Source organism: Choloepus didactylus, chromosome 2 (genome assembly GCF_015220235.1).
Source record: "Choloepus didactylus isolate mChoDid1 chromosome 2, mChoDid1.pri, whole genome shotgun sequence".
NCBI classification, from domain to species: Eukaryota; Metazoa; Chordata; class Mammalia; order Pilosa; family Megalonychidae; genus Choloepus; species Choloepus didactylus.
Genome location: NC_051308.1, coordinates 116,720,983 through 116,747,616, shown reverse-complemented (window position 1 = coordinate 116,747,616; position 26,634 = coordinate 116,720,983). Strand labels below are relative to the sequence as shown.

The window sequence follows — 26,634 nt, the reverse complement described above, 5'->3', positions numbered from 1 at the left end:
GCTGTAATTTGCATTGGTTTTATTTTTCCCCAATACCACCCCTCCCCCCATTTTTAACACCTTGCAAGGTTGACATTCATTTATTCTCCCTCATGTAAAAACATATTTCTACATTTCATCACAATCGTTGCCCACTCTAGGTTTCACTGTTTATAGTCCCAGTTTTTATCTTCCCCCTTTCCTTCTGGTGTCCCACATGCCCCTAACTTTCCTCTTTCAACCATACTCATACTCTTTGTTCAGTGTACTTACATTATTGTGCTACCATCACCCAAAATTGTGCTCCAAATCTCTCACTCCTGTCTTTTCCTATCTGTCTGTAGTGCCCCTTTAGTATTTCCTGTAGAGCAGGTATCTTGTTTACCAACTCTGTCATTGTCTGTTTGTCAGAGAATATTTTAAACTCTCCCTCATATTTGAAGGACAGTTTTGCCAGATGTAAGATTCTTGGTTGGCAGTTTTTCAGTATCTTAAATATATCACACCACTGCCCAAGTTTCATTAGTTTTTGGTATGCCCTTCCATTTTTTTAATATAAGCATATACATATATATGTGCCACCCCTTATGTAACACACTGTATATTCTGTTCTGCACATTGATCTCCAACTTAACAATATATCTTGATTTCTCCACAACGGTATACAGAGATCTTCCTCATTCCTTTTTATAGCGGCACAATATTGTGTAGATTTACCAGTTTATTCAACCAATCTTTTACTGATGGAAGTGAGTTGTTTTCCAATCTACTATTGCACAGTGCTGCAATGAATAGCTTTGTGCATATGTCACTTCATATTTTACCAGCATATATCCAGACATTTACTTCTGCTTTCATTTAGTTCTCACAATAATCCTATACCTATGGATATTGGATCTTCATCTTACAAACCAGAAATACAAGCTCAATGTAAGGAAACAATTGCTCTAGTACACAATGGAATCTAGCAATTGCAACAGCACATCATACAGTAAGCCTTTAAAACGTGGAGTAAATATCCTCACCCCTACCTTACAATTCCTCTCCCAACACTCTGACATTTCTTCTTAGAACAAAAAGAGAGATAAGTCTCTTTGCCAAGGAAAACACCACAAAGAATAAACAAGGAATTTAGTTTTATTTTCTCTTTGCATTTTGCAAAACAGTTGGGACCAATATAGAAAAAAAAAAAAGCACCTCCTATGGAAAAAATTACACTTTAAAAAAAAGGCCTGAGGGGCATTAGTGCCTTAGCCCCAGGGAGCAATGGCAACTCTGGTCCAAGGAACTGAAAACATATCAGGAGGACGTAACAGGAAGGAGAATTTACTGAGGGAGAGGGCCCCGAAGTGGGCCACGAGGGGGAACTGGAGGCCGGGGAGTGGGTCTGGGTGGAGGGAGGGGACCCCGCTGGTAACCATAGGGTGGAGGCCGTGGAGGGCCAGTGTATCCATGAGGGGGCATCAGTGGAGGAGGTCCACGCATACCATGTGGGGGCATGGGACCTGGGTGACCTGCAGGGAAACAAAGAAAAGTTAGTAAAATAAGAAATAGGAGACAAGTGATGTTGGGAGACATGTTAGGAGAAGACAGAGAAGGAGACAGTATGGAGAAAAGTGAGAAGAAATAAAGAAAGAGCAGGGAACCAAGGGGTGCAACAAAGGAAGCTCCAAGAATATGTGAGGAAGATGGCTAGAACCTACTCACCCATGGGAGATCCGAATGGAGGCCCTCGGGGGGGCATGCCCATTGGAGGGGGTCCAGGATGAGGCATTCCAGGTGGTGGTCGGGGTGGTGGTTGCCCCCCAGAGCCTGGAGGCCCAGCATGGGGGTGTCCTAAGCCATGAGGGCCATGGTGGGCGAGCTGCATCTGAGACATCCCTATGAGAATAAAACAGACATAAGGAGAAAGGAAACAAGAGAAAGACAGAGAAAAGGGCAAAGAAAAATGAGAAAGGAAGAGAGCAAAATGGAGGAAGAAAGTGGCAATAGGAAGAGAAGTGTATGGAAATAGAACCCTTATCTTTCACCCCATTCCAAAGATACAAACAAACCAACTGGGAACCCAATCAACTCCTCACCCACTTCATTTACGCCTTCCATGACTTAGTCATTGCAATGGTGATGCAAAGATATATAACAAATGGAAACTCTGTTGATGGGGTTTGGGGAAGTGACAGAGATACTGTCTGAATAAAGTTTTAATTCTACAAGAGGAATAATAATTTTTCAGTTGGATAGGAGAGTGGAAAAATACTATTCCAGGTAGAAAGATTAGCATGTGTAAAGCACAGATGTGTTGAACAGCAAAGCATGTTCCAGGAAAGACCAGTAATTCAGTAATCAGGAGCAATGTGCAGTTATGAGAACAACAGACAGGGCCAGATCATGAAAAGCCTTGAATGCTGTGCTATGGTAACAAGTCTAGGCTTTACTTTGTAGGTTAAAGGGAGCAACAGACAAGTTTTGAACAAGGGCGTGTGAACATCTAAGATGAACTGATGGCTGAGAAAACTGGAGTCAAAATGACGTTAGGAGATTTACTCTGGTAAACTGGTATGAAATAGAGAATGAGGGCCTGAACTACAGTACTGGCAGTGGGGGTAGATGCCAGAGATATTAACAAGACTTAATATTAAGAGTGGGGTGATAGGGAATAGTCAAACATGGCTCCCAGTTTTCTGAATTAAATATCTGAAAACAAATACCAGAGGAAGAGTAGGTTTGAAGGGGAGGAGGAGAAAATAAGTTCAGTTTTTATCATGTTTCGTTGGAAGAGACTAGGGAATAGCAAAATAGAGCTGTTCAGTAAGCAGCAGGAGGATTATGAGGCTGGAATGTTAACAACCTAGATACAGATCAAGGAGGCATCAGTGAATAAGTAATTAAAACTATGGAAATACACAGAAAAGAAAACCAAGCACAAAAATCTAGGCACATGCAGAGAAGAAAGAGCTTATTAAGGTGGCTGAGATTGAGGAGTCAGAGAGACACGTAGAAAATCCAGAAAAAGAGAAGGCAAAAGAAACAAGAATTTCAAACAGGAAGACATGGCCAGTTTCAAATACAGCAGAGGTCAAGCAGATAAGGAGCATAAGAGTCCCTGAGATTTGGCAATTAGGTCACTCTTTTAGGGTAGTAGTTGTTAAGGCAAGCAGAGTGAAGAGTTTTATTTTTGTTGTAATAAAAGAATGTCTGAAGAACAGGAGCGCTTTGAGGGACAAAAGGCAACTGCAGGATGGTGACAGAGCAATAAGCACCACTACCAAGCTCATCCCTCCTTTTCCCAGCAAAGAACACATACCTGGATGAGGCATCCCACCTGGTGGGAATGGATGGGGATGTGAGTGTCCATGTCCAGGATGTCCAGCCCCTGGGGTTCCTGCTGATGGGGGGCCATGTCCTCCAGCTCCAGGAGGCATAGGTGGTGGGGGCATGGCTGGGGGTATCCCAGGTGGAAGGGCTCCAGGAGGCGGTACTGGGGGTGGGAAGGAGCCAGGGGGAGGCATGCCTACAAAGGAAAATAAAGGAAAAAAAAAAAAAGAGTTAATGGCAGTAGGGAGACAGTGTCCCAATCTGGCCTCTCCAGGTAAAATGACTGCTTTTCCTCTCTTCCCAGCTCTCTAAGAAGCAGCATTGGACAACTCCTAAACAACTTCAACCTCCTGGAGAAGCCCAGCAACTTTCTTCCTCACCACACCTATCACTCTCAATTCCCCTCTATTCGCCCACTGACTCACTGTCTCCCCTTTTTCAATTCTTTTTCCTTCCTCCTGCCCTCCACCTCACCAAACATATTTTGAATCAAGAACTTAACCTGGTGAACTACACAACGCAGTGAACCCTAAATTAAACTATGAGCTACAGTAAATAGTACAATATAAAAATGTGTATTCATCAACTGTAACAAATGTACCATACCTATGCAAGATATTAATAATAGAATGGAATATGGAAATCCTGTATTTAATACATGATTGCTTTGTAAATCTGTAACTTTCCTAATTAAACAAGAGCCAAAACTTTACCTGGTGGAGGAAGCCCAGACCCCAGTGATGATACCACAGGATTGGGGGCAGAGGGTGGAGGGGGTGCATCTGCAAACAGCTGGTGAGGGCGGTCAGCCTGGGAAAGTGGGTTCTGCGCTGCCAGAAGTCGTTCAGCTGCTGAGCCATGGCGCTCACCCTTAGAGTCCTTCTTGAAGGCATAGGACACAGTGATAGGGCGGTTACAGAGGTACTGCCCATTCATGGCCTCAATCGCTGCATCCGATGCATCAAACGAAGCAAAATTAATAAAGGCATAACCCTTGGAGTTGCCTGTGTCAGGGTCCCTCATAATCTTGGGGGTTTGTAAGATAACCCCAAAGGCGCTGAACGTATCATAAAGCAGCTTCTCATCAATCTCTGGGTCCAAGTTCCCAATGAAAATGTTGGCCCCTACATCCAGATTTTTGTTGTGAGCTGATGCCTTATTCACCCGTATTGGCTTCCCATAGAGTTTGATCATGTTCATGATCTTAATGGCATAGTCAGCATCTTCCTCACTCAAGAATTCCACAAAACCATAGCCTGGGGAGGTGAAAGAGGGAAGGTTAACAACTGAAGAGAAGATTCAAAATGAGATATAACTCACCCACCCCAAGGCACAAAGAACAAGAAATAAAAACCTCACTTCAATGAGAATGGTTCTAGAAATGAACTCAGAATGAGGCTTAAGAGAAAAGAATCTTTAGGCTGCTCATTCCAAAACAGTGTGAATAGTGTTGCCAGGAACAGTTTGTTCCCAGCACCTCTTGACTTGTACTCACCTTGATGCTGGCCAGTGACTCTATCCTTTGGCATATGGGTATTGACCACTGGCCCCGCCTGGAGAAACAGCTCCCACAGCAGTGGTTCACTAACCTTCTCATCCAGGCCCCCCACGTACACGGTAGCATCTGAAGGGAGAGTATAGAAGGTCAGGGTAGGGGTAAGAGCACGACAAAAAAGAAGGTAACAGGAACATTAGTTGGGATCCAGGCATAGGGACTGGTAATGGGGTTAAAGGGCAGGAGCTAAAGGGAAAAGAAAGAAAAAGAAAAATTGTTAGATTAAGCCCTTAAATGTCCCTCTTCCCAGGACCTAGAGAATCTTCTGAAGTCTAACTTTGTGTTCTGCTGCAAATTCTACTTTTGTGTAATTTTTGTCTGTGTGTGTGGGCAGTCAGCGTGGGATTGGATGGACACACAAGGCTTCATCTATCGGCCTCAGACTGTACCCGGCCACCCCGCCCCAGCAGGCACGGCGGCCAGCCCCGCATCCTCCGGGGATACCCAATCATCCGCCCGGCGGAACCCCTGTTGGCCCTAGTCGGCACTATCCAGTCCCTCTGGGTCCATTCCGAAATCGTCCCCTTCAGTCACCCTGGTTCCGCTCAGATATCGGCCCGGCAGCCATGGCGAAGGAGATCCCGCCGTCTCCAAGCAGCAGCTCCGCCCACTGACCTCAGTCACTACATCCACTTCCGGGGCGGAGGCAGACGCGGGGAAGAGGACGTGTAGTAGCGGGCGGGGCCGCGGCTGAGGCGGGGCCGGAAGCGGCCGCGGCCATCTTAGGAATCGCTGAGACTTGTAGCTTTGTTGCCTAAATTCTCGGGTCCTCGGTTGTGTACCGAGGTGCTACTGCAAGCGGCCATGTTGGGACGGGTGTTGAAACGGAGACGCTTAGACCCACTGAAGGCAGTGCCAGGTGTTAAAGGGTTAAACTGCTCCCGGAACATGTAAATTCGAAGGCTAAAAGAACAAATCTTTTCATATTTTCGGAGACTGATGATCTTTTCTTTGTTCCCCAGAGAAGGGTGTGCCGAGGACCACCCCCATCTCCCACCCCCCACCCAAGGACTGAAGGCTGCCTTCCTTCTCGGCCCGCAGTCTTCGCGCAGATTCGGCCTCGTAGCCCCGACCTGGGCTTGGGGTATTTCGTCTTCCCTCAGAGGAGGGCATTGCGAAATGTCTTAGCTGGGAGTGATGTTGGACTTCGCCAACCCGAGGCTCAGAGATGGGGTCCCAGTAACAACGTCTTTGTGTGCTCCAAGCTCTTGTCCCATCTGCCCCGAAAATGGGAGGCATTGAGAAGAAAACCCTTTTCCCCAATTGCCTGTGAATTCTGCAGAGCCTCGCCTGATCCCATTCTCCTATTTCCTAAGCAATAATATGGTGGGTGCTTTCTCTGAGTCACACCCACCCTCCACCCACCCCCTCTTTGCTACCTACGATCCCCTATTCCAACAAAAACAGTGCCAGCAACGTGTATAAATATTGTGCTTTAATGAATTCCCCAAATAGAAATGTCACTACAAATAGACACAGTTGGAGGAGGCAGGGTGTCTCTCATATCCACCCCATTCCCATGGAAAACTATAAGAGAAGAAATAGATAGAATTAAAGAGCAGCAAGAGGGGTTAGGAATGAGATCTCTAGGCCATCTTGTTGGGACTGATGAATAGCATCTCTGATCTCTCAGTTTAATAGATGGCTATCCCAAAGGGGTTGAATGGCCCTGAAAGAAGAAGAAATCACATTCTGTATTGTTTTGATTGTTTTTGCTTTTTAATTCCTCAAATCACAAGAAATAAAAAAATAAGTCTTTAGGAATCAAACAGAGCAGGATAAGAGTCAAGAAGGTTAGCACCACCCATCTGCAATAACAACTTGATACTATTGGCTTGTTTAAGGGCCAGAGTGTGGAAGCTGAAGCCCAAAACCAGATAAGAAAAATTGAAGGATTAGGCAGAACCCTCCCTCACCCTAGACCATTTTCTGTCCTACCTGTGAGAATACCAGCAATTTCAATGGGATTGGGAGAGAATGGAATTTGGTTCTTTTTTCTTGGAATGGTCCTCAGGAGATATTCTTGGTGTCCACTTCTTTAATAGCTCCTGAAGATGGGCTAGCTCATCCTGGAGGCCACAGATTGTGGAAGCTGAGAGGCCCATCTGGGGAGAGGATGAAGAGGAACGGAGAGGAATATTGTTGCAACTCTACGCACTCTATTTCTAAAATCTGTCCACTTCTGGTGTCTTTAATTCTCTTTTCTCTGCCAACTGTGTTCTAGGCTCCACTTGATCTAAGCCAAAAGCGGTTTTCCCATCCTCTACACTCCCAAACCTACCCAGTTTGATACTAGCAGGAATGGTACTTTGCTTTCCACTCCACCCCAGCTCTTTGCCGTTCCAGTTCCGATTAATCTATTTCAGCGGTCAGGCCCCATCTTCCACTCTTAATCTCTGTCCTCTTTTCTCACCTGGATCTCAGGCCTTCCCCTCAGGTAGCAGCGTCTCCAGAGCCTGATCTGGGGTCCCAGATATCCAGGGAGCAGCAGCCCAGGGGGCAAAGGACAAGCCCCCAATGTGAGGGGAGCCCCCACTCTTGGCGGCCAGCGGTCATCAGCAGGATTTCAGAGGAGATAGCAGGTCGAGGGAACCAACGAGAAGAGACTGCCAGCAAGGAAGGACTGTCCCGCCAAGGACACAGCTGATTCAGGGGGGTCAGGGCCCCTCTGGAGAAGAGCCATACAGAACTGGGAGGTCCAGGAACCATGAACCTTGACTACAGGGAAAAGGGAAATCAATTGGTAACCTAGAAACCAAATGGTCCAGTTTCTAAGGCCCTTCTTGACCCAGTTTCTCCAAGCTGGGTCAGGAAGGGGTGTTCAGCTGCCACTCACTCTCACTGTACTAGTGATTGAAACTGCAAGTCTTCCCCTGAGAACTTTATCTACTCTCCTCATTAAGCTTCAAACTAGGCCTCAGAGCTCACTGAAGTTGATTTTTAGGGAGACTTGCAAAATTTGTGTATAAGACAGGAAGATTAAACCAAAGATGATGCTGTTTTAGCGTTTATATCTTCCTGGGGACAGTCAAGGGCCATAAATGACAGCTGCAGAAGAGGAGTGGGGTAAACCCTTGGGGAACTCAGACATTGCATCTTCTCACTTCTCCCCAGTTATTAAGATGAAGCTGTGAGAAAGTCAAGGGAATTCAGGAAGTTTAGACAACTCACCTGCTGCCTAGGGAGCCAGGAATCTGGGCAGTGCTCTGGGTCATAACAAGGATTATGGAACTGCAGTATCTGTTTATTGCTGTAGCGTAAATCCCAGTCCCAGACAGACAGCTGTGAGTTAACAGAATTCCCAGCTGGGGGCTGGGAGTACTCTGGAGTGTAAACTTGTGAATAGGAGTTGAACTGGAAAGAAGTTTTTTTTAAAGGGGAGGAAAAAAAAAAAAAGGATGATTAAGCAAACAAAAAATATAATCCTCCCAAATCTAGAGAGAAATCATGAAACTCCTCTTACTCCAGAAATCAGATGTATGGCATAACTCCAGTTTGGTGAGTGAGCACCACCCTCCCCCTCCCCCACTCACACACTTCACTTCCCCACTTCTTATAAAACAAATCAAGGCTCAACTTCAGAGAGTACTTCTCAGTGGGGAAAGAAAAGAAAAGTCAAATGTATAAGTCACCTGTCCACTCTGCTTTCCACGCTCCCAGGGAGTATCTCTCAGGAAAGTCAAGGTGTCAGGAACCCTGACGCTGTCATGAAGAGCAAGAAGGAAAAATTCAGAGAATTCAAACTCAGCTGGAAACTGGAGGAGGAGCTGCCAGACACAATCAAGGAAGAGGAGAAATACTGGGGCCTGAGAAGAGAGAAATTAAGAAGTTGGAAGGAATAATGGGGACTGAAAGGGCAGGATCACAAAATGATGGCGAATGAGGGGCACAGGGAACAAGGGGCACTAAGGAGGTCAGGGAATGGAAATCGGAACTGAGGGTAATAGGGGATTGTGAGGCCTCACTCATCTTGGTCTCCCTCCCATCTCAGCCCAACCTCAGAACCTTTGTGATCTGATTCTCTTCCAGTGGATTATACCGTATAGTTTTCTTATCCCCTTACTTCTTTAGAAGTACCCCCTGATACCCTCCCAAATCCTTCTCACCTCCTCACTGGCCCCAGTTCCCCCAAGCCGAGTCAGGAAGGGGTGTCCAGCTGCCACCCATTCTTGCTGCACTAGTGACTGGAAGCCAAGCAGTGTTCGAGCTTCAGGGGCTGAAAGCAGCTGGACGAGTGAAGAGAGGAGGCCATTGAGATCACGATCACCGCTCTCTGGGTGATAAATGGGGAGAAAGGGCAAAGAAGCAGGGCCAAGAAACTAGGGCAGGAGAGAATGGGAAGAGGAAACATGGCAAGGAGAAGTGAGAGGCACAGAAGTTAAAAGTTGTGAGTAGGTAGGATTGAGACGGCACATAGAAGAAGTGAAAAGAAAACAAAGACCTTGAATAACTCACTTCATAGACTCCACCCAGATTGAAAAATCCAGCTTCACACATGGGACGCAGAATCACAATTCTTAAACCAGCTTCCATATTGCCCTTCCCACCCCAACCCCAGCCCCCATCCACCACCAGCCCCCATCCACCAATGGAAGGAGGAAGCAGAGGGGTCAAAAATCCTAGTGTTAGAGACCACAGCTATAGTGGGGAGGTAGAGGTAGCACTGAAGGGTGATAGTCGGAGCTAATGGGTACTTCCCAGTAACTGAAGAGGGGGAAGCTTGCACTAGAAGGAGACAAGTGAGCCTTATGGGTCTCCTTCCCTGGGTAGAATCCTATTAGATGGACATGGGAAAAAAGGGAAGGAGAAGAATGGGATGACCCAAGGAACTCACCTTGAAGTACTACAGAGCGAACCCTGGAGGTCACTAAGACTGAGATGTCACTGGCCTTTCGGAGACAAGTTCTGGAGGGTTAGGGGATGAAAGGGAGGAAGAATGAAAATCCTGAGGGAAGGGAGTGATAGATCATGGGATGGGATAGAGGCAGACTCCAAAATCCTGCCCCTTCTTCTAAGGAGCAGCAAATAGTCTGAGGAAACTGAGGAGGGGAGTTAATGGAAGACTATTTAGGAGTCCAAGTTAGCAGAAGGTTGGGAGGGTTAAATTATAAATTATGGCTCAAAGAAAGCAGAATACCTGACATAGTCCAACCATCGTGTTCCTTCCAGAGCTGAGAGCCATTTATCCTCAGCTACAGATGCATCTGCAGAGCACAGAGAGGTTAAAAGGGGACAGAGATCAGGATTTAGTCCATAGCCTGATGGGTTAAGAATAAGTTGGATAGTGATTGCCTAGGGCTGGGGTAGGAATGAGGAGTGAATGTAAATGGCCATGACGTTTTGAAAATTAGATTGTGGTAAGGGTTGTACAATACTGTACATATAATAAAATTCATTGAATTGTATACTTAAATGGTTGGAGGATGAATTTTATGGCATGTAAATTATATCTCAATAAAGCTGTTAAAAAAATAAGGTCAGGAAGATAGAAAATCAGTGAATCTGTGGGAGATGGGACTTAAATTAGAAAACTAAAGATCATTGGGCTGAAGGGTTACTCATGTATAGCAAGCAAAAGGGTAAACCAGGTTAGGATGAGACCTAAGGAAGCGGGTGAGAGGATCATAGTCTCACCAGGCATGCAGAGGGTCCTCAGCCTCAAGTGGGCAAGCTGGACATCTGCAAGACTGGGCAGCTCATCCATAGCGTCTACCAGAACAACATCTGAATGCCCAGCCTGAAGCATCAGTTCCACTGCTCTGGAGGGGAAGGAGTCAGAACGTAAGGAAAGAAGTCTGCCCTGAACCTCTAACCCTTGGGTCCTCTCATCAAACCTCCTCTCACCTGATATCCTCCTTATTAGGGTCACTGGCTGTATAGAAGCCACCACACCGGAGAAGATCACTGCCCCCAGGGTGATGCCAGGACAGCCGCTTCAAAACAGGGATGAAAGGAGGATCATTGTGGGAGAAACTCCTAGCCCTATTCTACCCTTGCCCCCACACTGGGCTCACAGGGACCCCTCCCTCCACATTGACCCCTGATCTCTCATGACCCTCATCCCCAGCTATGACTCTGACCCTTATACTGACCGGTCCACGGCCCTGATGGAAGTGGCCAAATGCTCTCCGGACCTCACTGTCCAAAGTTCGGTTAGGGACCCAGAAGTAACGGGGGAGGCTGTGAGAGTGAGAGTTATGTCACTGCTCGGCTCAGTGACTTCATTATAATGTAAAACTCTTATTACAAAGGAGGTGCTTTGGAGGGGACCATTCCAAGGGATCTTGGATTTATAGGTCTAGGAAGTAAGGGAGATAGCTTTGTGACTGTCCTAGAAGGCTGGAGTTTCTGGGAGGTTCTAGCTTTACTGGATCAGGGAACTGTGGGGAGATTGGGAGGGTAGCAGGGATTGGAGTAAACTAGGGGATCACCTGGTGGCTACGTCGAATCTCTCATTGACAGTGCTGACCCTCCAACCCCTTGCCCCTTGCTTCTTCCTCTCAGCCTCCCAGTCTTCTGATGTCTCCAAGAGGGGAACAGGTGGTTTTCTGGGGCCAGAACCCTGGTCTGGGGCAGGAGTGAGACACAAAGGAGGAAGAAGATGAACCAGAGACAGCATCTCAGCAATTCTGTCTTCAACCAGCTTCTGCTTTTTCAGACTTCTTACCCTTTTCTTAGCCTAATTCACCCTTACTCACCAGCCTTGCTCAGGGTTATCCCCAAATACTGTTGGGTTTGACTGCTCTGAGTTCTGGCTTGGACAATGGCCATGGTCACCTGTGGAGGAAAGGACAGCCCATCCTTTTGGCTTATACTGAAGAAGTGAAAATAAGGAAATGAGGCTCTTGTGTTGCTTCATTGTCTTTGCTATTAATAAGGAAGAACAGTGAAGGCAGTCCCTAGAGACCAGGATTTCCACAGATCATGGGGACTGGAGTTAGAACAAATCCAGAACCACAGAATGTTAATCCTGGAAGCAATCTTCAGAATAATATCCAACCCTCCCATTTTTTCCAGGAGGAAACTTGCCCACCATCACATTGTTGGTCACTGGCAGAGCCAGGCTAGAGTTCAGGCTCGTTGCTCACATTATGCTGTCATATTTCCCAGCCTTTTAGCCTCTCCTTGAGAAGACAAGCAGGGGAAATGGTAAGAGGAATCCAGGGGAGTGGAGGAGTATTATTGGAAATTGTCAGGAAGAGGTGCTCAAGGGCATAAGGGAAGGGGGGCCCTTAGGTTGGGGGCCTCTTACCTGAAAGGCCTGGGGCTCTAGTCCTCCAGCCTCAAAATCAACTTTGAGCAGCCGAAAGTCTCGGCCATGAATCAGAATCTCCTCAGGGATAAATTTAAGCAAGGACCCTGGACGGAGGAGCTGGACTCGGGACAGGCCACTCACTGAAGTCAAGAGTTAGAGAGCAGTGTAACCATGGATCAGGGTCCTTCTAGGAGAAACTCTTCCAGCCCATTCTACCCCATCCCTGCTGTCTTTTGAAAATAGAGGAAGAATGAGGAAGGGTTCCAACACCTCCCATGAGCCCTTTTACCAAACCCCTACACTTACCAGCCTCTAATCGCTCAATGTTGACCAGGGAAAAATCATACTCGCTGCTCAGGGGAGTGTCCTAGAGAAAGCAAAGACTTTTGCTAAAGACATATGTCCCAGTCTCCCTGGAGATAGTTCTCATTGACTATCCCTGATACATTCAAAAGACAGTTCTTAACCCATAACTCTGTCTCACTAGTCTAAGTCCTTTAGACACACGCTCCCCACCACTCCATTTCCCACTTCCTTTCCATTGCCCTGGCCAGCTCACCTGACTTCCGTTTGCCATCCACAGGGTTGGAAGATGACCCTCAAGTTAGTGCAAATCAGGGTTCCAGGCAATTCAGGTTCCAGCCCCTTCCTTACCCCTGGGGCCCATGCTAGGATCTGCTCCCCTAATGAGGAAGAAGGGAAGCCACATTATGAGTATTGTCAGTGTTGCCCACTCCTCTGAGGCAGGAGGATCTAAAGAGAGAAGATTAAAATCCTCCCCTAATCCCACTAAAATGTAAGCTTATGAAAAAAGAGAATTCGTATACTTTTTTACCTCTATAATTCTAACCTAGAATAGTGCCTGGAACATAGTAGGCACTCAAATATTTAGTGACTAAGTGAATGAGAAAAGCAGTAACAGGGTCCAGAACACGGAGGAAATATCAGAGTCCAAGCTCCTAGCCAAATCTGACAAAAGCAGAGAGCAAGCCTCATGCAAAAGCAGTTTGAATGAGGAGAGGAATACAGAGGTATCTTTGGTGAGGACATGACAAAAGGTTTAGGAGGATGAAATTTGGAGAAGTCTCCAGAGGCCAGGACTTACCTGGGAGGCATCCAGAAGCCAGACAACGGCCAAGCTGACGACTCCTGGGCTCTGGCATCCTGCTCCTCTGGACAGACTTTGGTCGGGATTGCTGAGAAGGGCATAGGATTAATCCTCCGCACAGTTACCTCAGCAGCTGCCTGTGGAGGCCTATACTCAGACTCTCAGGGGAAACTGAGATCTGTGGCTGTGGGGAGCTCAGGACCAGGGTTGGCAGACAGTAAAGGGAGGGGCTGGTTAATGGATAATGAGACAATGAACTTGAGACTATGAAAAAGGCAGACCAAGCTCCATCAACCAAAGTCAGTATGAAGGACACACCCTCCTTCCCCACTAAATCCTTCTCTTCTCCCCTCCTCTATCTCCATCTTATCCCTGTTCACAGTCCTGCCGACACCCCCACCCAAGTTCCCTCTCCTTACCCCCATCTCTGGCTCCTCCTTCTGGGGGGCGATGTTGAAACTCTGGCCCCGGCCCCCCCACCACATTTCTCTGGCTCCATCCAGGGACGGAGCAGTTAAGAGTGGGAAACCTCAAGGATGCTTAACCCCCTTAGGGAGAGGCTGGATATTGGAGTTGAGAATTGGGAAGTCAGGGCAGTGGGCAGAAGGGAGGTCACAAGAGAAAGGAGCATTTGAGATAGACCGAGCACAATTTAGGGGTCTTTCGAAAGGTGTATCCAGCCGGAGTAGGTTCCACGGAAACTTTAGTCGACTCTGGAGAGGGCGGGAGAGCTGCCCAGCCCCTTAAAGGGGAATACACACAATTTTGGAAAAGTGGGGAGGAGGTAGAGGAGCTTGAGAAAGATGGGGGAAAAATGGAGGAACTGGCAGAAAAATACTCAGACTCCCTTCTTTATCCCAATCCCTGATTCCATTTTCTTCCTGTTCAAGACTCTTTGAGGGGAGCAGTAATACCATTATTAAACTGAATAATTAAGGCCACCTCTCTGGACTATAGCTGTGACGGTTTCTCCAGGCAGCTCAGTTCTTTATTGTGTATTTTTAAAGGAGGGAAGGAATGCAGAAATGATTCAGACCCCTGTAATGCATCTCCCCACAAACACAACAAAGGTGGTTGAGAAGGGGAAATAAACGGAAATTGAACCTCAGAGATATCTGTCAAGAGAGGCCCAAGAATTGGGGAGGGGGTAGAAATTAAAGTGATTATATACATCCTTCTCTAGAGAGCATGAAACATACCTCACTCATGTGAAGGGTGCTATTGAAAAGTAGGCAGAAAGCTGAAATATCTCCAGAATGCAGACACAAGTACGGGTGAGTATGTGTGCAAGTGTTGGGGTGGGGGTGGGAGGCCTGAAAAGATCTTACCACATAACCCTGCCCCTCATCCACATACACATACACACATACCATCCAACCAATTGGAAATGAGGGACACTTGCAGGTACATGAGCCTTACCCCACCCCCCATCCCAGACACCAGATCTCCTAATTCATGATTCATGTTCAGGACTTTGAAAGCAGTGGGCTAGAAACCTCTGTTGAGCTGAACACTCCCATCCCTCCTCCCTTCCCCTGCAACCCAAGAAGCAAAGATGAGTACAGAGGGGCCCTAGGAGGGAAGTAAAGGAACTGCAGCTGAGGGTGATAGGGTAGCAATACAAAACTTCTATATTTAGACATAAAAAGGCCAGGAAATAAAATACAAAATAAGAGTTAAATCAGCTACTGTTTTATTGTTTTTTTTTTAGTTCATACAGAGACAGCAATCCTTAGGTGGGGGCCTCAGTTTTCCAAAGTGACATTCAATTCTCTCTTCCCCCAAGAACACACACCCTTCCGGCCTCAGCTTTTAAAAGTTCCCCGTCTTGGCTGCAATTGTGGAAATAGTGAAGATATTGTGAGGCAGGGAGTCAGTCGGGGACAGAGGCATTCACCTGCTAGGAAGAGTCCTGATTCTAGAGGTCCTAAAACCTCCCCAGCACCACCACCCCATCTCACCTCTTTGCTTTCTGTGGCCTCAACTTCTGAGGGAAGGGAATAGTTCGCAAGGTTTGTTGCAATGAGTACAAATAAGAGCATAGGAAGAGGGTGTACCACTATTTTAAAATCCCATTATCCACTTTCTTTCTCCCACCACCTTTCATTCTATACTTTAACACTTGGAAGTGTGGGAGCAGTAGAGGAAGAGAGAGGAAAAACAACAGAAGAAAGGAGGAAAGTCAAAGAGAGAGAAATAAATTGGGTGACATGGATTAGTACCCAACCAGGAATGAAAAGGGGGGCAGCAGCTGAGGGTTAAGTGATAGGAGGATTGCCTCTCACCCCCCAAGTAGAGGCTTAGTGGCTGAAAGCAAGGGTGGAGAGAGGCAAGGGACTCTATCAGATTTTTCCATTTTCAGAATCCTAGTCTGGTTGCAGGTTTGTGCCAGGAGTGAAGGCTGCTGGGAGGGACAGCTGGAGGAGGGAGGTGGAGCTCGGTGACTCACAGGATGAATCATAGATGCAGTTATAAGCAAAGAAAGACGCCCATGTCCACCCCACCCCCACTCCTCTCAGCCAGTCTCAGCTAGCTCCTATTCCTCTTTGCTGCTACCTCCTACCCATGTGGCCAATGAAAGGAGGTAGCACAGAGACTGTCTACATATGGACAGCAAAATAAATACTTTATTAATCAACTTAAGTGTGTGTGGGGGGCAAAAATACCGTGATTTGCAGACTGGGTATCTGCAAAGTAAAAGAGACCAAGTGTCTGTATGACTCACTGAATCTGCAGTTGAAATGCCTAAGCGGAAAGTAGAAAATTAGAAAATTTGGGTTACAGGTGATTCCAGGCCAGGCAGCGGCATCTAATACTGTCTTCTCACGTGTGGCCATATGTCTGGAGCATCGACTCCTTGGAAAAGGAAAGGACATAGCCTAGAGGTGTCTGAATAACTCAGGGACAATCATCTCTGAAGTGCTTCTCTTCTGGGAAAGAAAAAAATGTGACTGGAACATTGGATATGTGGCTATTTAGAAAGGAGTGAGAAGAATGCCAAAAGCTAGGTTATAAGTCATTCAAAATCAGTTCCATTCTTTTGGACTCAAGAAACTTCCCAAATATATAGTAAGTCATTGCTAATTTTTGTTTGATTAGTCTGTGAGCTTTAATTTCACTTGAAGAAGAAATTGAGCCAATAGGAGGGAGGGTACTTCCCTTCCAGACCCTGCATAGCACTGAGTTTAACACCCTTCCCACTCCATTAAGAGACTGAATCTTTAAAAATATTTTTTATGTAATCTTTTTATTTTGTTGATAAAAACCAGTATGAGGGGAAAACTTCCGGTTAAATCTTGTTACTCTCAATAAAATCAGCATGGAAAGCCCATCCTATGGTATCCTTAGTCCACTGAGGATGGGGTAGATGATGTTGTAGGGTAGATGGGGTAGCACTATCTTAAGTCAAAAGAACACTGAAAATCTTCTTCTCCAATAAAAACCTCACTAGATACCCCAAATGCCCTGGATTAAAGAAACTAAGTGCACTTACTTAAGCCTGAGAGATGGTCTAAACCCTCATCTACGGTTACAGGGTCTACCTTCCCCCTTCACCCACACACCCCGCCCCAACTAAGGAAATCTTGCTATGTTGAGTGCATGCCATGTACCCCTGCCTCCCTTATCCCCAAAACGGTAATTTCATGGGCTGGCCTCTTCCACCCCCTCATTCTCCCAAAATAGCTCAAACCAACCAGAGTCCACCTTAATTTCCCAGGCAATATTCTTTCACCTTTCCCACCCCAATCCACCTTCTCAAAAAATAAAGCAAAACAAACTTCATTCATCCCCTATAGAAAAATATCCATTGTCCCAGCATCCCTCATCCTTAGAAAAGAGAGGTTTTTCAATGCCTCAATAGTTACCTTCCCAAATTTAACAACAACAAATAATAGTAATTTATTTCTTAACAAAAAGCTACAGGGTCTAAAGCCCTATCTTATACTCACCCCTAGGCCACCCCCTAGAATTTCTAACATTTTACTTTAAAGAGAGGGCAAAAGGAATTGGGATTGGTTAATTTATAAATAAAAACAAAACAAAAAAAAGCATCATACAAGGTTTCTATTTTGTTCATTTGTCCTCAGTTTTTAAAAACAAAAGTATAAACTAGAATCTAATAACAGATCAATCCAAACACAGCAGTCCAGAGGAAAATCAAAACCTTTGCGGTTTTATTTGCCAGGAAAACCCCTGATCTGTTTCCATTCCTATTGGTCCAGGCTGGAATCCTATGCTATAGGTAAGAGGCCAAAGGGAAAGCCAGGTAAGCTGTGCAAATTCAAAGTGTGAGCTAGAACAACCTATTGTTTGGGTTTGAGTAGGGTGTGAGCCTTGTCACAGGTGGTGGTCTTACCAGTATTGTTCTAACTCCAGTAACTGAGCTGGGAGTAGGGTAATATGAGCAAGGCACTCACCCTGGGCACAAAATTTAAGGAGTGCCAAAAAATTTAGTAACCAAAATAAATAGTTTTTTAATGCAATATTTCTTAAAAATAAAAATTAATGCAAAAAATCCATGATGAACAAAATATCACAATTTTAAATTTTGACAGGATTCAATTCCATACCTACTTGATTCGGCCTCACTTCCCTCAAACCTAATCCCGGTCCAGTCAATTTTGCCTTTGTTTAAAATTTTGGTATTTTATTCATCATGGATACTTTTGCATTAATTTTTTAACATACTGCATTAAAATAGCATTCCTCCAGGAGGAAGAATTTAGCCAAGTTCCACTAAGTTTTTTGTACCCCCTTAAATTTTGCACTTGAGTCTGGTGCTTGTCTTACCCTAGACCCAGTCCTGCTCAGAAATATATTACTTCCCCTCCTTTGTTACCTTCTTCGTTGATCTCGCTGCTTCCTTAAAACCAATCTATTTCCAAATAAAAGCCTAAGATTTAATAGCCATAGGAAACGATTAATCTATAGATTATCAGATCTGGAAAATAAGTGACTTTCAAATATGTTGAGGAGAAAGAACCTTTCCAACTGATGATCAGTCCCAATGAAGACAACAGTCTTGGCTGGTTTTGTCACTAAGGGGGAAAGAGGATGAAAACTCTCCGGATTGGGCAAAAGGAATATATGCAAATAAGACACCCCATCCCACCTGCACCCTCAGCCCCATGTCTGCTTTAGATCAAATGTGGAGATTACATTTATGGGATGGTTTATAAGCATATACCTCAAAAGAAAAATCCAAATACAGAAAAATTATCCCAAGAAAAATCACCCCAATTAACACTTCAGACACTTAAGTACACTTATTTCCCTTCTCTGCACTCAGGAGTGTATACAATTGCATAGTTGATTTTTTTTTTTTCCAGAAAATATAAAGAAAAAGGAAACTTGTCCCAGGATAGGTCACCCAGTTTAAAGCTCTTAAAAAGGCTCTGGCCAGAGCATAGGCTGTCCAGACTTGTGCTTTGTGCAAAATGCAAAGGAGCTCCCCCTACTGTGTCATATCCCCCTCCCACCCCTGGAAAAAAGGGTTGGGTCAAGGAAAGGGAGAAATCCAAAAACAGATTAGCTCATTGGGTGTAATCTGTGATCTGTGGTTATAGTTCACTCAAATACATAGTTCTACCTACCTTTTTATAAATTTCCCCTAGCCCCTACCCCAAGTTTCACCATCAGTCCTAATATCAAAAATATCTCTTCTTACAAAGTATTTATTATTATTATTATTTTAATAAACTAACCACAGATTAAGGTCAGCTATGGCTTAACAAAAGAAGCCGGGATGTTAAATTCACTCTCTGAAAGTAGAGAAGAAAGAGAAACAATCACTTAAATAGGAAAAAAAAAAAAAAAAAGATTTTTTTTTAAACGTCTTTGCTTGTTGGGGTCTTTTTGGGTTTTTTTTCCCCCTTAAAAATAAAGTCCATAAAATAAATTGCTTTCTACAGAAAAACAGCAGCAGAGGATGGTAGTGCTCTATTTAGATTTTTGGTTTTGTTTGAAACAGTCTGGCCAAATGTCTGTCATTCCTTTACCCTCCCAAGGAGCAATTAAACCCCAATATATGGTTATTGCTAAGTAGTTTTAGAAAGATCACCTCTGCACCAATTCTCCTGGAGAAAATTCACCACACACAGCTGCTCTTTTCCTCACTCTCTTCCCTTCCCCAGAAGGAACTTTTTTTAAAAATAAAATTAAAATCTTTTTAAAAAATCATAACCTTCCTGAGCTTGGACCTCAAAAAAGATGAGGAAAAGATAGGGGACAATCAGCAATCTCTTCTCAAACCAGAACAGATGACAGATTGCTTTTTAGAAGGAAATAAAACTTAAAAGGAAAAGGATTCTCCTTTTAAGTTCCTCCCCCTACCATCTTAATAAACTGATTTAAACTACTCCCCTTTCCTTATAAGCACCAATGAGCAGACATTACTGAACTTCCTAGATCCTCCAGGAGGAAGAATTTAGGCAACCCTAATTTCTACCTTAATTCAAATTAATAGCAAATTTGTCTAATTTCCCAGTTTCCCTTTATAGTCCCAATTCCACCACCATGCACTTTTTTCCAACCTAAAAGAACTTTGGTCTATTTTTTTCCTTTATTGACTGAGAAGCTCCTTTGCTTGATCCTCCCCCCAGACTTCTGCCCACTTCCCACCCCTACACACCAAAGTTTCCCCTATTTCTTTCTCTTAGATCCTGAAATGGGACCCAAGGGCTTATGAGACAGAGCCACAGTCTTTCCCATTGTGCCTCCTGGGTCCCTTCAAGTCAAGCTTTGTGAAGGAATAGCACTGTTTTTGAGGCACTGTCCAGCCCTGACCTGCTCTCGCCAGCCTGGCAGCACTCCAGCGCACGCACACTTTAAGTTTTCAGCCAGGCTCCCAAAAACATTACTGCATTTGCCCCATCAACATGGGGTCTGGGTCCTGATGAGCCAATTAGTTGAGCTTAACTTTCTTTGTTTAGCCCCCTTGCCCGCCAAGGTTCCACCCATTTAGAACCTCTGCTACAGGAGCTCCCCACCCAGTTCGCGTTCCCTCCTCCTCAGTTCTTCCCTGTAACAGCAGGAGCAGAAGTTGTTTGTCTCAGGGTGTCCATAGAAGCTGCAGTTCGGTTGTTTGCATTTGGTCTGGGTTGGGGGAAGTCCCTGGGGACCTCCAGCCCATCCATCTGGCTCAGGGGGCTCTCTGTAGCCATTGCTATAGGAATCAGCCACGCAGAAGGAAGATGGTAACAATGCACCCCTGTGAATATCCTTGGAGTGACCGCTTGGCTCCAGAGGAGGGATTTTGTCCTGATGGAGGTTGAGTCGCCCAGGAGGACATTGTCTGGGGAAAGTGGCATATGGTGGTAGGCCCCCCCAACATGGACCCCCTGCCAACTGCCTCCGGGGTTCCTGGCAGTGGACTCCACCCCCAGAAGGCCGAGGAATAGTAAAGCCCCCGGGATAGCCAGTAGAGAACACCACTGCCTTGGATTCTGCTGGAGGGGCAGTTGGCAGCTCCTCTCCACCATCTGGCTCTGGTTTTTTGGCTGGAGGAGGCCCACTCCCTACTCCTCCATTCATGATCTTCCTCTCTGCCTCCTTCTGCTTCTGCTCCGCCAGAAATCTCTCCTCAGCATCGGAAAGGTAGCGTTGGATCATCTCCTCCTGATACTGGTGGCGGTGACCCATCTTCAAAGTTCCAACAAAAATAAACTTCCCCTCTCCTTGCATTGCAATCCTCATAATGCTCAGGCTTTGCATCACCTCCTGGCTATACTTGCTCCCTCCATTACCAACAGACTCAGCTGTGGGCTTCTCAGATACAGGCCCATCCCCAGCTGCCTCCTCCTTGCCACCCTTCCAACTCTTCATTGAGTTTTTCTTCTTCTTCTCCAGTGTCTCAGTGCCACTGCTCACCCCTGACCCCATTCCCATCCCTCCAGGCTTAGAACCCTTGCTGTGCATCAAGCCTCCCATGTTCTTCTTGAGCTTGCTGCCCAAGGTTTTGCCAAAGCTGCCCAGTTTGTTAGCCACAGAATCTGCTCTCTTCTTGTCCTTCTCCCGATCTCGCTTTGACTTCTCCTTCCGCCTGCTGCCCTCATTACTGGTAGAACTGCTGCCAACTGACTCCTTGTCTGATTCCCCAGATTCAGGAGTGGACCGGGGCTCATCTCCAGCTGAGGCTGTGGGGGACTCAGGTTGGGCCAGGGGAGCCTGGAAAGACAAGAACAGTGGTGACCATTATCCCATTGGTCTAGGTTGGGGGAAGCCCCCAGGGACCGCTAGTCCATCCATCTGGCTCTGGGAGTTCTCTGCAGCTGATGCTATAGGAATTTGCCATGTGAAAGAAGGGTGGTTAACACCCCTGTGAACTCCATCCTTCAAGTGACTGCCTAGCTCCAGAGAAGGCCTGCTGTCATAATGGAATGAGGATCACCCAGAAGGGCACTGCCCTTTCCCATCTCCAGTCAGCTCTCTGTCCATGGGCCAAGTTTCCAACCAGGATAGTATCTAATCTTTATCTCACCTATTGCAATTTGACTCTCTTCTCTATTAGGGTTATATAAAGATAAAGCCTGACTATTCTTCTAGAACAATGAGCAATTACACAGTATATACGGCTTCTAGGTGAGGAGGGAAAACATTTCACAAACACTAGAATTCCATTTATTATAAATTTCTCTAGGCAAAACTCTCAAAATTAATCTTAAGGAAGTCTTAATTAACGACAACCAACTAAATCTGGTCATTCTTTACCCTCTAAGCTCTTACTCATTCTAGCTCTGGAATCCATCAATTTCTTTTTGCTCCTGTGTTCTTGCACTACGTAAAAAATGGTGTCCTGAGAACCCCCTGGATCAGGATCCAAGCTGTTTTTTTTCCCTCTGGTGCCCAATACAGAGGTCTATCTATAAAGGACCTAAGACAAAGTAATGACAACCTCAAATTCACCAGATAATTATTCTTAAAGAATGTGTTTTAGTATTAGAAGGCAGAGCCTGGCTTGAGAGATATGGAAAATGGAGAAGTCTAAAGGGTAGAAACGCAGAAAAACATGTCCTTTGGAACTTAGTTGATATCTTCCAGCCTTCCTAACCTTGAATCACAAACCACTACTCAGAACAGATTCAGAAAAACACCACCAGATCTCCTTGTTCTCCTTTGTCCTTGAAAATCAGGACATACAAGGGGCGGGGGTAGATGAAGTTTTTACCTGTGCATCAGATGACAGTGGGATCCATTTCACATTCATGTAGCTATGCAGCAGATGCAGTTTGACCTCTAGGGACAGAATTACGCTGTGAAAAGGAGAAAAAATAATAATTAAAAACTCACCATAACATTAAAAAAAACAAAGCTATGTGATGCTTTACAGAAGTAGGTGGGAAAGGGCTTACATGGCTTGGGACTCAGATGGGGCTGGGTTTGAATTATAGCTCCACCAATTGTATAGTTTTATGACCTTGAACACATCCCTGAAACTTCCCTAAAACTCAACTGGGTTGGTTATGCGGATAGATAATACTACTATCGATCCTTCAGGGTTGTTGTGAAGATTAAAATGATGTTTGGAAAGCACCCAGTACAATGTCTGGGAAATAGGAAATACTAAACAGAAGCCATTATTATTATTGTTGTTGTTTATAAGTATTATTTAGAAGGGGATTTTGATAATCAGGTGATAAGTTAAAAAGCAACAAGCTCTGGATTTCAAATTAAACCCTCTCAGCTGGGTCTCAGTTGCAGGAGCCCAAAGAAGAAAGCACTGGGTAAGAGGCAAAGGAGGAGCTTTGATATCCATTCACTCTCCATGGGGAAGGTGGGAGGAAGGCAGGAGGAAAGCTCAACAAGCTCAGCGGGGGAGGGGAATATTTTTCTTGAAATTCCAGAAAGGCAAAAACCCAGAGTGAACTATTTCAGTCAACGATTTAAAACCCCTCTCACTTGGGCTATGAAAAGAAGTATGTTTTAATGATCTTTTTTAGTTTTCTGATCACTGTTTTGGGGAATCTGAGATGTATCAGGGCAGAACACTTAAAAACAAGTTGAGAATCCAGGATTCCCATCTTTCACAGGGGCAAAAGCAGCTGCACAACCCAAGAGTCCTGGTGCCCAATCTCTGTCTCCCACCTCTCCATCTTCCCAAAGAAACTGGAGCTAGAATGTGACTCTCACGCCTTTGAGCTGGGGAAAGTTCCCTGAAAGATAGATGCTGTATGTGGAAGAGATCCCAGCTATTAAGGAGATGGAAAGGCTAGGCCTGCCTTACCTGGCCAATCGGACATTGTCACTGTCATCTTTGCCCCACTCCCAGCCCTTTCCAGGGTCCACAGCAAAGTGCAAGGGAAGCAGCTTATGCTCTGAATCTGTAAGTGGGATCACAGCTGAGGAGGAAAAAACATGTCATCAGGAATCTCCTCAAGGAGAGAAGAAGACAACTGAACAAAGACTTCACTAAAAAAGAGGCAAAATCATACCATGGGTCTCAACTGAAGTCACTTCTTAATTTTACATTTGGATTACCACTGGCATTAGAAACCAGATTGGGTTTCTTCTAATGCCCAGAATACAATTTAGACCACTAATCTCCATGACACCCCACCAATCAGTCAGTTAACACTCATGATATCCTTGCCAGTTAATGTCTGTTCAGAGAATTCAAGGTCATTCTTAAGACAAAACATCATTTGGAAGGGCCTATGACCTTAATACACAAGCCCTTTGCTCTAAAACAGGGAGCAAGAAAGAAAGGCTACCATGTTTTTCCTTAAACTTTTTTTTTTTTTATTTTGAAACCATGGTATATCTTATAGCTTAATAAGACATTTACAACATACACTGTCTGGGCTTGCATGTTCCTTAGTTCTTTCCTCCTATATTATCTCTCATTTCAATTTTTCCAAGTAAAAATAAAGCAGACCAACAGATTCCAGAGACAAAAGACACTGCACTCAGTACCTTGTTCCTTGGCATTCTCCTTTGGCTCCATGGACACAAGTGCAGAAAAGTGAGCCTGATCATAGGCAAGCACCAGAGGGGAGCGGTGACACTGGCTGGCTGGGACCTCCAAGGGTAGGTAGATTCCTCCAAATGGAATAGGAGCAAATGCTGCAGGAAACCAAAAGAAAATTACTATTAACGCTATGTTCCCTGCCTAGTGGAAATATTCCCCTAAACCACTCTGCCAATTGAGTCCTCTCTTTCACTCTAATGCCTGTTCAATAATTCCTTCCTAAGAAGCCTTGTCAATTAACCTCACTTGCTGGTACTCTAAATCACTTGGAAATTTTGCATTCTTTTAATTTATGCCTTGTCTTCCCCCAAGGGTCTATATATCCCCTTTCCTGTGCTTAGCCCAAAGACATGCAAATAGGTGGTGCTGAGGGAGGAGTGAGAACTGACCAACTGACTCACCTTCCCCTCCGGAGTCCCTCAGCATGGTGTCCGCCACGACGACGATAGGCCGCCTAAGCACATGAGCAAGGACAAAGACATGGAACTCCTCTAGGCTCTCATATACAGGCTCCTCTGAACTTTCCACCCTAGAGTTGCAGGAGTGGACAGAGTAAAAGGGGTGCAATGGAAGGGAAAGAGAAGAAAATAAAACAAGAGACCCCTGAAGACCAGTGCTGCAGAGAGGGAAAAGAGGACTGTCTTTTCCTGGTTTTCCAGGCTTAAAACTGCCACTAATATAGCTGATATATTGTAACCATGGCCATTTCAACTTCCCTTTCACAGATGGGGAAATCCAAGAAAAGAGATTTGAAGCCTCTGGGGGTTATACTAGTGTTAGGAATCTGGAGGTAATCGTTATCTTTTAATACTCCTCCTGCTCAACAGCCTCCCCCAGTTCTCTTTTTTCATAGTTCAATACACAATTGCAGACCTTCATCCTGCTTACTTTACCCACCACAAACACATTACACTCATCATGTCTTAAAATAAAACAAAAAAAATTCCTCCTCTGATGTTTCCTTACTTGAAGAACAGCTTCACCACCTACCCAGTAGCCTAATCAGAAATTTGTGAAATATTTACTCTTTTCCCTCACCTTCAATTAATTGCCTAGCTTGACCAATTCCATCTCCTAAGTGTCTCCTGCATCTCTCTCCTCCAGCCTATCTTCAATCCACCACCCCTTTTCATGCCCATGGCCCTTCCTCCTGGATTACTATAACTGCCTCCAATCTTATTCCCCTTCAATTATACTTTCTTGGAGTAGAAGTCCAGAAATCTGCATTTTAAAACATCTTCCCTCTTATGTACAATAAAGTTTGGATAGGTTATAATTTTTAACTTTTTATTAGAAAGAATATTATATTAACTCTCATGTAACCATCACCCAGCTTCAAAACTTACAAACTTATGGTCAGTCTTGTTTCATCTGTACATCCATCTACTTCCCACAACTCCCATCTACCCCTCCAGATTATTTTGAAACAAATCCTAGACATCATATCATTTCACCCATAAATATGTCAGTTTCTATCTTTTTAAAAAGTAAGTCCCTTTTTAAATAATACTGTTAATATCTTACTTAAAAGTTTAACAATAATCAAACATATAGAAATTGTTCAGATTTCCCCAATAGTCTTATAAATGTCCAAACATTACAATTGGTTGTATATCTCTTGAGTGTCTTTAAACCTATAGGTTCCCTCTTCCTTTTCATTTTCCTTGCAAGTTATTTGTTGAAGAAATTGGGTCATTTGTCCTGCACAGCTTCTTTAATTCCTTAGCATAGTACAAGAGAAACCGTAGCATAGGACATGAAAATCTGGATTGCCCTGCCTCATCTATCACTTTTCACCATGTACAGCAATATTGAACTACACCTCTGTGCCTTTGCCATGTCTCCTCTTTTTCCTTGTAACATCTTCTTAGCACAGAGCTCACTGGACACTGGGTTGTGGGAGCCCTCACACCTCAGTGAGGACTCAGTGAAGATTATTTCCTGCTCCCCCATTTAGCCACACTTACCCACCATAGTTGGCTCCATTAGTACCTAGATGCATGCGGGGTTCACTTGAGGCAAGCTTGATCAGCTCATTCCATTCCTTTTGCCATTCATCCTCTGTGTATACCAACCCTGACTGTGTGAAGATAGGTAGGAGACATTCAGAAATTAGAGGCTAGGTTCTAACAGGAAACACCCCATTCCAACTCACTCAGGTTACCCCCACTCCCTATTCTATTAGCACTTGGTTTACAATTTGCAATCCAAAGTCAAATCTCTTTTCCTTTTTTACAGTTAAAGTCCAAAAAAGAATAGTCTGTATTCCCTGGGAGGAATCTAGACCTGGCATCATGGGATAGAGAACATCTTCTTGACGAAAAGGGAGATGGAAATGAAGTAAGTTTCAGTGGCTGAGAGATTCCAAAAGGAGCCGAGGGGTCACTCTGGTGGGCACTCTTACGCACAACATAGACAACCTTTTTCAGGTTCTAATGAATTGGAATAGCTAGCAG

The 26,634-nt window shown here is 44.9% G+C and overlaps 3 protein-coding genes across 8 annotated transcripts in view; all 3 read right to left on the bottom strand.

Annotated features, from left to right (window-relative positions):
• Positions 1-1,100: 1,100 nt before the first annotated feature.
• On the bottom strand, positions 1,101-5,472 carry SF3B4 (splicing factor 3b subunit 4). Its single transcript, XM_037826131.1, has 6 exons — positions 5,384-5,472; positions 4,790-4,918; positions 4,008-4,550; positions 3,284-3,490; positions 1,687-1,860; positions 1,101-1,493 (listed from the first exon to the last, which is right to left on the bottom strand). The coding sequence occupies exons 1-6, from the start codon at positions 5,415-5,417 to the stop codon at positions 1,306-1,308; spliced, it is 1,275 nt and encodes a 424-aa protein (XP_037682059.1). The 5' UTR covers positions 5,418-5,472; the 3' UTR covers positions 1,101-1,305.
• A 1,058-nt stretch (positions 5,473-6,530) lies between these two features.
• MTMR11 (myotubularin related protein 11) lies at positions 6,531-13,908 on the bottom strand. The gene is given in 19 exon segments (XM_037826130.1): positions 6,531-6,821; positions 6,823-6,954; positions 7,263-7,360; positions 7,363-7,567; positions 8,021-8,203; positions 8,482-8,655; positions 8,956-9,122; positions 9,684-9,754; positions 9,987-10,053; positions 10,484-10,608; positions 10,694-10,782; positions 10,942-11,029; positions 11,281-11,416; positions 11,548-11,626; positions 12,102-12,244; positions 12,411-12,471; positions 12,664-12,787; positions 13,210-13,349; positions 13,632-13,908. Coding segments are annotated over 17 exon segments (1,896 nt in total). The 5' UTR covers positions 12,682-12,787; positions 13,210-13,349; positions 13,632-13,908; the 3' UTR covers positions 6,531-6,761.
• Positions 13,909-14,884: 976 nt separating this feature from the next.
• OTUD7B (OTU deubiquitinase 7B) overlaps positions 14,885-26,634 on the bottom strand; it is a 59,378-nt gene continuing 47,628 nt past the window's right edge. For all 6 annotated transcript variants that reach the window (XM_037826124.1, XM_037826127.1, XM_037826129.1 and 3 more), the window contains 6 exons: positions 26,146-26,258; positions 24,580-24,707; positions 24,124-24,273; positions 23,435-23,549; positions 22,379-22,463; positions 14,885-21,378 (listed from right to left, as the gene is read on the bottom strand). In XM_037826124.1, the coding sequence (XP_037682052.1) occupies positions 20,185-21,378; positions 22,379-22,463; positions 23,435-23,549; positions 24,124-24,273; positions 24,580-24,707; positions 26,146-26,258 (1,785 nt within the window). In that variant the 3' untranslated portion in view covers positions 14,885-20,184. The remainder of the gene's footprint in view (positions 21,379-22,378; positions 22,464-23,434; positions 23,550-24,123; positions 24,274-24,579; positions 24,708-26,145; positions 26,259-26,634) is intronic.